Source organism: Vombatus ursinus, unplaced genomic scaffold (assembly GCF_900497805.2).
Source record: "Vombatus ursinus unplaced genomic scaffold, bare-nosed wombat genome assembly UNPS02014819.1, whole genome shotgun sequence".
Lineage (NCBI taxonomy): Eukaryota > Metazoa > Chordata > Mammalia > Diprotodontia > Vombatidae > Vombatus > Vombatus ursinus.
Window position 1 is genome coordinate 906,665 of NW_020954597.1, and position 12,503 is coordinate 919,167.

General features: G+C 45.2%; 1 protein-coding gene across 1 annotated transcript in view; it reads left to right on the forward strand.

Annotated features, from left to right (window-relative positions):
* The window catches only part of TEX11 (testis expressed 11), a 174,149-nt gene that overhangs the window by 154,898 nt on the left and 6,748 nt on the right, over positions 1-12,503 (forward strand). The window contains exons 22-23 of the mRNA XM_027836745.1: positions 314-422; positions 1,100-1,220. Of these exons, the coding sequence (XP_027692546.1) occupies positions 314-422; positions 1,100-1,220 (230 nt within the window). The remainder of the gene's footprint in view (positions 1-313; positions 423-1,099; positions 1,221-12,503) is intronic.

Below are 12,503 nucleotides of genomic sequence, written 5' to 3' on the forward strand. Positions count from 1 at the left end.
ACACACACACACACACACACACACACACACACACACACACACACACACACACACACACGGTAAAGGTCCTCACTGAATGTTGAATGAAGTGAGGTGAGATTCTAGACAACAGCCTGGAACCTCTGCCATGGAGAAGTAAAAAGCTCTCTCAGAAAGCATCCGTGGATTTGTTGCTGTAGAAAACGAGTTTTATTGATTTCCAGCCATCTTGCTCAGGGAGGCCATAGGCTGTGATAGACATGTGACTGTGGCTGATGTTCAGAAAATGTGGCTATCTCTACTGAGACCTTGCTTTTCACTCTTGTTTTTAAAGCGGTAGTAGTGGAGCACCCTGCCCACTATCCAGATGTCTCAAAAAAGGCCTTGAAAAAGGCCTTGTGTCTCTACCTGCAAGGACAACCCATTGATGCTGTGAAGTTCAGGTGAGGGGGCCAGTCCAGGTTAGTAGGTGGTACTGAGTCCTCACTGTGGGGCCAAGGTCACTTGAAACAGTAGCTTGGCAGAAGGAGCAGCAGAAGACGAAGTGCTTCTCCTCTTTGCACGTCTCGAGAATCTTGGGGTGAGGTCTGTGCTGGGGTCAGGGCCCAGCACTCCCCCCAGTCCCTGGATCTTTCCCTTCCCTCCAAGACGCTGCTTCCTTCCAAGGAGCAAGGGGACTGAGGGAAGGATAGGGAGTCTGTGTTAGGAGAATATGCAACTGCCCTGTGCCTTTTGTTGAGCAGTGGGCAACCCACAGAAGCTCAGGCTATTGAGTTCTTCACGTACACATGTGAGTGAAATAAGATACTTAGAATTTCCTCTGAAAAGTCTCATTACAATCTCCCTGTCCAAGAATACCATGGAAAGATTCCCAGCCAAGATCCCATGTTTTCTTGCCTGTTTGAGTTGGACTGACTCCTAAAACAGAATGACCACTCTTGGCACAGGCCTGGTGATGGTGACAAATGGGCTGAGGCAGTACAGTCGTCCCTTCAGGCATGTGCACTTAGCCAGGGCCTCAGGGGGAACCCTTCTGAAACTTGCACCTGGGCTTGGGATGCTGGGTAGCTCTCATTTCCTTGGTCCCCTAAACAATGGTCTGTTCTGTTTTGATTGCCAGCAAATGTCTGCACAGCTTCATTAATCTTTCGCTGCCAGATGGGGTATTGGGCACAGATATGTGTCCCCTGCAAGAAATTTGGAGAACCTTCGAAGATGCTCTTCATGTGATTAGCATCTCAGTAAGTCAAGCTAAGAGGTCATACATGATAATGCTAGGTACAGAAAGCAAACCTCAAGAAATGGCCCCAGGTTCCTGTTTTCTGCTTAGTCTGTTTATGACCTTCTGTATAAAAGAAGCACAATTATGGCGCGTCAGTAGTCCAGGTCAAAGGACAGTCTCCATTCCAGGTATTGCTGGGCCTGAGGGAAAGATCCCTCCATCACGAGATATCACTAGAGCTCTCTGTGTTCTTTGGAGAAGTGTTAATTGCCCAAGGTCACGTATTATTTTCATTTATCAACAATCACTTCCATAAGCTTTTGAGTTTTAAATTGTTCTCCCCCTCCCTCACCAAGACAGCCTGAAATCTGATATAGGCTATACATATACATTCCTATTAAACATATTTTCACATTAGTCATGTTGTAAGGAAGAATTAGAACCAATAGAAGGAACTACAAGAAAGAGAAAACCAAACAAAACAGAAGAAAATAAAAAAGAGCAAATAGTATGCTTCGATCTGCATTCAAACTCCACAGTTCTTTCTTTGGATGTGGATAGCATTTTTCATTACAAGGCCTTTGGAGATGTCTTAGATCCTTGCATTGCTGAGAAGGGCTAAGTCTATCAACGTTAGTCATCGAACAGTATTGCTGTTACTATGTACAATGTTCTCCTGGTTCTGCTCACTTCACTCAGCATCAGTCCATACAAGTCTTTCCAGGCTGTTCTGAAGTCTGCCTGCTCATCATTTCTTATAACACAATAGTATTCCATCACATTCATATACCACAACTTGCTCAGCCATTCCCCAATGCGTGGGCATCCCCTCAATTTCCAATTCTTGGCCACCACAAAAAGAGCTGCTGTAGATATTTTTGTACATGTGGGTCCTTTTTTCCTTTTTTATGATCTCTTTGGGATACGGCCCTAGAAGTGCTATTGCTAGGTCAAAGGGTATACACAGTTTTATAGCCCTTTGGACATAGTAAGGAGCTCCCAATCTAATGGGGGAGACAATGTGCAAACCATGTAGAAACAAGCTTGGGCCAGGAGAAATTGGGGCTAAATCTCAGAAGGAAGGCACTAGAATTAAGGGGGACCACTACAGTCTGTAGAAGGTGGGATTTTGTCTGGGACTTGAAGGAAATCAGGAGGCAAAGGTGAGGCATTGGGGACACCCCAAGGAAAATGCCAGGAACATCTGGAGTGTCTTATGTGTAGAATAGCCAGGAAGCCAGTGTCACTGAATGGAAGAGTATGTTTCAAAGAGTAAGGTAGAAGAAGACTGGGAAGGTAGGAAGGCCTTTGAATGTTAAGCAAAGGATTTTGTATTTGATCCTGGAGGTGATAGGGAGCCACTGGAGTTTACTGAATCGGAGGAGGGATGTGGTGAGACTGATAGTGGAGGATGGAGTGGAGTGGGGACAGACTTGAGGCCAGCAGACCTACCAGCAGTGATTATACTAGTCCAGCCGGGGCTCCCCTCGAGTCCGAGCAGTGTCCGAGGAGAGAAGAGGAGGGTGCATTTGAGAGATATTGCAAAGGTGAAATCAATAATCCTTGGCAATAGATTGAATATGGGGGGAGGAAGAGAGAGATAATGAGGAGTCCAGAATCACTCCTAGTTGTGAACCTCGGGGGCTGGGAGGATGGTGTTGCCCCCTACTGTAATAAGGAAGCTGGGGAAGGAGAAGGGTTGAGGGGAAAAGCTAATGAATTCAGTTCTGGACACACTGAGGTTAAGATGTCTGATATGCAGGTGAAGATGATAGACTGCAGGTCAGCAAAGAGAAGTAGATTTGAGAGTCATTTGAGAATAGAGGTTCTCATTAAATCTATGAGAGTTGAGATCACCCTGTGAAGTAGCATAAAGGGAAAAGAGAAGAGGGCCCAAGATGGAGACCCGTGGGACCCTCATGGTTGCTAAGTGTGACCAGGACATGGAGCCATCAAAGGAGCAGCCAGAGAGGGAGGAGGAGAACCTGGGGAGGGAGTGTCTTGAAGACCTAGAGAGAAGAGAGGATCGAGGAGAAGAGGGTGATCAACAGTGTCAAAAGCTGCAGAGAGGTCAAGGAGAATGAGGATTGGGAAAAGACCATTGGATTTGGCAATTAAGAGATCATTGGTGACTTGGGAAGAGAGTATTTCCAGTTGGAATGTTGAGGTGAGAAGCCAGACTGTAGAGACTTAATAGAATGAGACAAAAGGAAGTGCATGGCCTTATCAAAGAGTTAAGCCATAATTTGGAGGAGAGATATGGGACAGTAGTTAGAGGGGATGGATAGATCAAATGAGGGTTTTTGGAGGAGGAGGAGGAGAAAGGAGAAATCAGCATGTTTGTAGACTGGGAGAGATTGAAGATTAGTGAGATCGTGGAGATGATAAAGGCTACAATCTGCTAGAGAAGATGGGATGGAGAGGGGTCCCTTGTGCAGGTAGAGGATTTGGCCTTGACCAGAAGAAGGGTAACTTCTTCATGGTTGATGGAGGAGATGGGGCGGGGGAGGGAACTATCTGAGTGCCATGAGATGAGGAAGAGGGGAGAAGAGGGAGCTCTTGGCAAATGGCCTCCATTTTTTTTTCAGTGAAATATGAAGCAAGGTTCTCAGCTGAGACGAGGAGGAGGAAGGAGGGAAAGGTTTGGAAAAGCGGCTGTGGTGAGTGGGATCAAAAGGTTTGCCTTGCAGCAACGAGAACCCAGTAGTGGACGAAATTAGCACGGTTTTATGATCTTCCCCAGCTTTGTTCAACATCATGAGAATAGGAGGGAAGGCAGCCATGGTGAGAGTAATCTAAGGCTGAGCCTTGGCAGGGCAAGATTGGTGATAGGATAAGGGGGCAAGGAGCTCAAGAGAAGAGGACAGTGTAGAGTTGAACTGGTTCACCAAGGGGTCAGGATGGTGAAGGGAAGAGGCTTGGTGACAGTCTGGGAAAGAGCTGAGGAGTGGAAGGGTTGAAGGTCAAGGTGAGGGCTAAGGACAGGGTTTAGGGTTGCAAGACAGAAGGAGAAGTGGAATGACAACAGATTGTGATCAGATGAGGGAATTCCAGCCATTATGAGCATGGAGGTGCTGCATTTGCAGGTGATAGCAAAATCGAGAGTATGGCCATCTCCTGCATAACTGAGGTGGATGGAAGAGGGGGTCGTGGGAACCCTTTAGTTCACAAAGACCTTTACTGGTAGCTAAGGAGAGGGGGAAGTGAAGCCGCTTAGAGAATCTTCTCCACCTGTGCCCCTAGTTCAGGTAAGAAATGCCCTGCTACCCTGTCTGGAGGAAAGGCTTTGTGCAGCAATTCAGGGTCCCCAGGATCAGGCAGAGGCAGAGAAAAAGAAGTGGTTTCCTGCTCCCCACCCCTCTACAACTCTGGGCTATGGTCTGCTTTGATGAGCAAATAAAAGAAAACCTTGTTTGGTTGTGGGGTGGGGTGTGGATTAGCTGTAAAATGTGTTGGAGCTCAATGGCCCATATACAAATATCTGTAAACCAGCCCATATGTGATGGGAGCGCATAGGCAGGTGGACCAGGAGAGTGAGATAACAGATTGGCACAAGATGCATTGACCTGTGTGACCTTAAGCAAGTCACTTAACATTTATAAGTCTTAGTTTCCTCCTTTGGAAAGTGAGAGGGTTGCCCTTGATTTGATAAGGTCCCTTTGAGGTCTAAATCTATGATCCTGTCTTGCTGGGAATCTTCCGGCATCTAGGAGATGACAGTTTCTCTAACTTTACATTAGTAATTTGATTAGTAACTCAAGCACCTTAGGAGAATTTGTAAAGCTCCCTTTGGGAAGAAGAGTCCCTTACTAAGCTCTGAGTCTTACCTGGGCCTCCTAGCATGTTTTCTATAGTAACACAAATGGCAGTTGGCTTTGCCTGAGCCCCCTCCTCCAATAAGTAGGTGGGTATAGGAGGGAGAGAGGGAGAAAGCAAGGGTGGGGAAGGGGGAGGCCACGCAAGGGTTGCATTCTCTTCTGGCTGCTTTCTTTCCCCCCTGAAATAGCGTAGCCCCATCTCTGGTTCTCTGTTTTCCAGGTGGAAAGGAATAGAGAGTGAAAAGAGCCTTTCAGAGGGACTCTGGTCAGAGCTTGAATGCTTCTCTCTGATCTGTTTCCCAGTTCCTACTGCTTGTCTCCCAAAACATAATTGGATAAGTTAACTTTTCAGGCAGAGATTAATTTGCTAGTTAGACTATTTCTATGGTGTAGCTTGTTTTTCCCATTCAAGGGATGGCCTATTCTGGTTACTGATGTGACTTTTCTTTGTTGAGGGTGCAAGTTGTTTTGTTCACAAGAACATCTTGTGCATATTTGTTTTCTCTAGTTACCATTCATTCTTTATTGATCAAATGACCTTTTATCAAGCACCTCTATCCACTGGCACATACTGGCTGTTAGAGAAAGGTAGATGTGACAAGAAGATCTGCTCCCGCCCCCCCCCTCCCCCTCTCCCCGCAGAAAGCAGCCAAGTGGCTACAGAAGCCAGTGCCAGAATCTTGGCATGGCTTTGAGAAAGACAGACTGTAGCTTGTCCTAGGTTCAATGTGATTTGACAGAGATCTGGCAAAGAGTCTTTGTTTTAGAGTAAGGATCGTACATCTTTGAAGGTAGAAGAAAGCTTCCAAATCATGACACGAGATTTCAGAGCTACCCAGACCAGTTGTGGAATGAAGATTTGGAACATCTGTCCCAGGCTCTTTTTGGCCACTGATGACGCTGAGATAGAATCAGTTCACCTCTTTCTATGTTTGATCCTTAACCATGTCACTTCATACTTTGTGTTAGCTCAGAAAAGGACTCTTGGAATCTTCTCTGCCATTATGTAGATCTCCTCTATGTTGAGCCTTTTCTTCACCTTCTTGCCTTCACTGAAACCCAACTGCACTCTCCTGTGGAAACCTTGCCTTCTCTTGCTCCCTTGGACTCAGTGGGTGAGGAGGAAGCACCTCGGCCCCCATTGCTACTTTGGGTACAGAAATATACCCTCATCATTCCACTTCTCATGTAAAGTCTATGTCTTCCATCTTCACCATCCTCTCTAAACATCCCTGGTATCATCTGCTGACCACAAGACCCAATTCTATCTTTCTTGATGATGTTAACAACTGGCTTACTTTGCTCCTGCCATGAGCCTACCCATCCATTGACCTTTATCTCCACCTCATATTAGGTACCCGGCAACATACTTGCACCTCGTACCTTGTATTGTTAAATAACACTGTTCTACCTTGAGGCTCTCAAACCTGGTGCCCCCCATCTCAGACCATAATTCTTCCTACTCCCTCGCATCCAGTAAACTTTCTCTCAGCCCTCACTTAACTTCTAATCAATCAACCCATCTGACTTCACATAGTCCAGTTGCTTTGTTTTAAGGCACCCTGTGGATCACTGGGCCTTGCCATGTGCGCTACTGCAGCACCCTAAAGACCACTGTGCTTTTCTCTGTACCCTGAAGCTCAACCCTCCTGTGTGTATTGTTTCTCCCCAATTAGAGTGTGAGCTCCTTGGGAGAAGGCACCATCTCACTTTTGTCTTTATATTTCCAGAATTTAGCACAGAGCTTGGCACATGGTAAGCACTTAATATAGGCTTTTCATTCATCCTTTCGTTCATTGCTTCTAACTACATCTCCCTATCTAGCCTTGGCCTCTTAATCAGCTACTTCAGGTATTGCCTCATCACCACCCTAAAATCCCTTATTCCCTTGAACTGTTGTGCCCATCGTACCAATTCCCAACCCTGGACAACCCCCACTGTCCATGTTCTCTGTTCTTGCCCCTCAATGGTATAGCATTTCTGGAGAAATACACAAAACCCTGCAGACCTGGTCCACTGCGTATCCATGATGACAAGTCTCAACTGAGTCCTCATTGATGTGTAAAGATCCCTTCCTTGTAGGTTTGACGCCTTAGTGAGCTTCCCCTAATACTGGCAGCTCTAAACCTCCTCTTTCCTTAAGCCCTCAGCCCCACCTTCATCTCCCTGACTCTAAGCACATGACCCCATACCTTCCGCTTCTGAATTAAAGGTCATCTGATGGGAGCTCCCTTATCTCTCCACTACCTCACTTCAGCCCATCTCTTTCGTTCTTCCTCCAGTCTAAGAGAGGAAACTTGTTCTGTCTATCCCATCCCCATCCACCTACTGACGCACATTGTTCTCCCCTTCACAATCTCTCTTCCTAATGTCCTCTCTAAGAGCTTCTTCCCTTTTGCTTTCAGAAATGCATAGCTCATCACGGAAAAAAAAATAATTAACTTCGACCCTGCTCTTTAGCTACCCACCATCTCGTTTCTCCCCTTCCTTTTACTGCCAAACTTATCAAAAGAATGGCAGATACCTCCTGTCTCCATTTACTTCCTACCTACTCCTAAACTCCCTATAATTTGGCTTCCATCTCAACTACTCTACTCAGATTGCTCACTAAGAGGTCATCTCTGCCATCTGTAGTGACTTTTTCTCTGCTTTCATCCTCCTTGACCTCTCGGCAGCATTTGACACTATTAACCACCCTCTGATAGCTCCTTCTCATTATTCCTTCCACACACACTCCTAACCATGGACATTTCCCAAAGTTCAGTTCTTCCTATGCTCTTCCCTGCTGTTATCTAGGCCTGCCTCATGGCTTTAAACATCCCCTTTATGCTGATGACTCACAAATCTACATCTTCAACCCCAACTACTCTTTTGAGTTCAGATCCCATATTGCCAGTTACCTGTAGGACATTTCTAATTGGATATGACATCATCACTTCAGACTCAACGTGTCTAAAGTTGAACTCAGCAACTTCCTGCTAGCCTTCCCTCTACCTCCAATTCAATGCCACTTCCCCTCCTAGTTCTCTCAGTAAGATTTGATCACTCCTTATTCATCTGCCATATCCACTCACCAAGTCTTCCTTTAAAATCAACCAGCATTTTTAAGCACTGTACTAGGTACTGGGGGCACGGAGACAAAAAAAGAAAAAAAGGAGTTCACCTCCTCTCAGGAGAGGCAACACGTACATATAGAAGTAAATACAAAACACATCCCAAGTACATACTGGGCAATCCAGAAAGGCTTCATGTAGGAGGTGGCGCTTAAGGTGAGTTTGAAGGAAGCTAGGGATTCTAAGAGTCACAGGAGGAGGGAAGACATTCCAGGCATGAGGGACACAACCTATGCAAAGGTATGGAGGCAAGAGATGCAGTGTCGCGTATGAGGAGCAGCAAGTAGGCATTGGCCTCTTTGGTTTTTCTTGTATAAGACACTCCATCTCCCGACTCCAGGCATTTTTACTGGTTATCCCCTATGTTCTTATTCCTGGAACTCTCTTCCTTCTCATCTCTGTTTCCTGGCTTCCCTAGATTTGTTCAAGTCTCACTTACTTTCTGCAAGAAACCTTTCCCAGGCCTCCTTAACCTTAATGCCTTTACTCCGAGATTACTTCCGGTTTATTCTGTCTATATCATGTTGGTACATAGTTGTTTGCATATCATCTCTCTCTCTCATTAGACTGGGAGCACCTTGAGGGCAGAAACTGTCTTGCTTTTCTTTGTATCTCTAGCACTTAGCACAGTGCCTGGCACATAGTAGGTTTTGCTGACTTGAGAGCCTTGAGGAAGTATAAAAAAGTTTGGAGAGTGGGAGAGGGAATTGATGAGGGAGGCATAAATGGATTGCCTCACGTCTGGGAGGGCCCAGTGAAGATTATGTAACCTAAATGTATAGTGGCTACAGTCAACCCAGTTCTGTGATTTTTCTCCAGCTCTATTCAGCAGGACTGTATAATTGAGTTAATTGTCTCTGAACAGACACAAAATGTTCAACTGGACTATTTTTCATTGTTCCAATACTGCCCCTCACCCTCTACCACCACCACCTGCAGTGGGCATCTATTTTCAGTGGCCACAGTTGGTTCCATCAGCAATTGTCAAGACCATTTCTTCCGTTTTGTAGAGATGATCTTTGGTTGCACAATGTTATGCGGGGCCTGAATTAAATCTGGGATGTTATTGATTCTTCAGGTAGCTAGTGTTTAAAGATCAGTGAACACACTTTGCCAGTAGGAGATCCTGCTTTTAGAGTCTTTTGACTGTCAGTTTTTTTCAGTGGGTCTCCTGAATGGTCACATAGACCTTGAAGACACCATAAAAGATGAATGAAAGGGTTAAGTCAGCACGAGGAAGCCAGTATTGTGCTGTAGATTGATAAGTGCCAATTTTAGAGAGCCTCTGTAAGTGGGAAGTGAGCATGGATGCAGCATAGATATTAGTGGTTACCAGCTGGCCACATCCAAATAATCTCCATGAATTAAAGGCTTGTCTAGGATTTGGTGATGAGTACGGAAAATGGGTGAAGAATGATGCTATGGCTGTCCTGCCTCTCAATCGCTTTACCCATGGACATGGGATTGGAAGAAAACCTAAGCAGGGGGAAAAGTTGAGGCTGACCTGGCATTCCTCTCATACCATCTGAAGATCGTTGGAATAAGAAGCACCATCCAGCTTTTAACTAGATGATCAACTGCTTTCCTCGTGCCTTGGTGCTGGCTTATGCATATCCTAGAAAACCCCTTTGTGCTGCACACTCCTGCTAGCTTTGAAGGCTTGAGAGTGTTCTTGCACCAGGAGAGAGTGGTGGCCACCAAAAACTCAGTGTGTTTGCCAGAGAAGGGCTTACTGAGGGTGAGACTCGTGATCCCTAACATCAATTGGAATTCTGGCCTTGAAGTGGGCTGTCACCAAGAAGTTGTCCCCACATTTGCGGCTTTCTTGTCAGAGTCCATTTGAACTGGTAACATGAAGCAGAGAATTTAAAAGCAAACTACTTAAAGGGGCTGTTGGTCTTGGCGGGAAACAGGAAGCCCAGAACCATGCCTTGTTACCCTGAGGAAGAACTAGGGCCTGAGCAGGGGGCTCAGTGGAATCAACATGAAGCATCTCTAGGGAATGCACATAGTGATACCAGGAATGAGGTCACAGGCTTCAAAGTCTACCTGTTAATGTTTAGGTAGGAGTCACTTTTGTTCACTGACCTGTGCCTCACATTGTCAGAAGAGGAAGGAAGTATGGTTTCAATATCTCTCTCAGTCATGAGATCGGCTGAAAGAGACCTGAGGTCAGAAAGACCGATAGAAACAAGTGGTAGGGTAATCCTTCATCCTGCTGTTGTCAAGATCTTCAAAGTCCTGCTAAGGAATTGTGTTTTATGTGAAACAGCCCGAGAGAGTATCTCCATGGAAAGCAACTCCCCCTAAAGAACGGCAGGGCTCCGTGAGGACAATGTTCTGCAGCCACTTATTACCTCTTGGAGAATTAGTTGGTGAGCAGGAAAAAAGGAGCGATGAAAAGTCAACCAAGCAGACGCTAAGAAGGGCCTTAGCCCCACTGCTGACTGTCAGAGCTGATGATGACTCAGTTGACTGAATCATATAAGGAGGGATACATGTGGGGTTGGTGTTTTCTGGAGGGTTAGAGAAGTCTTTCAAGTCTATCCTGTTTCCAGAGAGGCCTCTGTTCAGACTGGGGGTCAGCAGATAGAGTGCTGGGCTTGGAGTCAGGAAGTCCTGAATTCAAATTTGGCCTTAGACACCTTTGAGCTATGTGATGTTGGACAAGTCACTTAACCTCTGTCTGCCTCAATTTTCTCAACTGTAAAATGGGGCTAATGATAGCACCTACCTTGCAGTGTTGTTTTGAAGATCAAATGAGATAATATTTTTGAAAAGCGCTTAGCACATAGTAGGTGCTATATAAATGCTCTTTCCTTCCTTCCTATTTATTATGTTCCAGGCACTGTGCTAAGCACTTGGAATGCAAAGACAAAAGGGAAACAGTCCCTGCCCTCAAGGAGCTTACATTCTAGTGAAGGACATCACACACACACACACACACACACATACACATATAAAAGTAAATACATAATGTATAGAAAATGAACACAAGGTGGTTATGGAAGGAAGGGTACTAGCAGCTGGGAGGATCAGGAAAGGCTTCGTGTAGATGGTAGCACCAAGACCTGAACCAAGTCTGGAAGGAAGCCTGGGATTCCAAGAGGCTGAAGTGAGGAGGTAGTTCATTCTAGGTATGGGGAACAGCCAATACACGGGCATTTGAAACGGGAGATAAGAGTGTCCTGTGCAGGGCAGTAAGGAAGCCAGTATGATTGGGTCACAGAATGTTAAGGAAAGGAATAAATTGTAAAAAGACTGGAAAAGGAGGAAGGGGCCAGATGAAGCATGCCAAACAAAGGAGCTCATGTTTGATCCTGGAAATAATAGAGAGCCACTGGAGTTTGTTGGGGCGGGGGAGGGGGGTTTAATGTGATCATGCCTTAGGAAAATTATTGGTATAAATAGCTCCAACATATGTTACATGTTGTATATCCCCTATGCAATACACTGGCATTGCTGCCATGCACATGGTGCATGTATGATTGTTTGTACATATGATCTATGTATTTGATGGCTGTGTGTAACATGTTGGAGATGCTGGCCAATGTGTACCAAGACGTACTGTCCGTAATCCTCGTGTGAATGCTGTGGGCCATTAGGATGATTACCTTTAACTATTCCATGCAATGTTATGGTACTATGACATATGTTCACAGATGTTCATGTGTGCCCTGTGCATTTGCAAGAGATCACAAGTGTTTCCTCAAATGGGAAAACATAGAAACCTCCCTTGCTCTTGTCTGCCAGAATTGAGTCTGGTTGGACTCAATTGTCTAGGAACTGCCTGGGTCAGGAAGAGGCTTCAGGGGTGGTACAGGTGCCAGGTGCATGTTTTATTTTGTATTGTTTATTGTTTTTATTGATTCTAGGCCAAGAGTAAAACAATTGTATGTAGTAGAGTAGGGGAATAATTTCATTGTACCAAAGTCATATGACTAGTACCAAGTGAAACCTGAAAGTTCATATTGGGTAAAGTCTCACTGACCCACGCTGCACTCTGAGAAGCATAAGGAGGCTGGGCTGTCACTGCCCAGCTGAGTGTGGGCCCAGTCTGCTCTGGTTCCTACTTCCTCTTGAATAGGATTAGATTGATGCTGCTTAGAATATTATAGCTTGAGACCTGGTCGTACCAGGCCCCCTTCCTTACTCTTATAACATTCCTTGATATTTTTGACCTTTTATTCATCCAAATGAGTTTTGTTGCTATCTAATTCTATAAAGTATCTCTTTGGTAATTTGATTACTATAGGATTAATTTGGTACAGTATTTTAGATAATGCTTAGCACAGTGCCTGGCACATAGTAGGCCCTCAATAAATGCTTTTTTGATGACTGATTGAAATAATCATAATTTTGACTCTACTA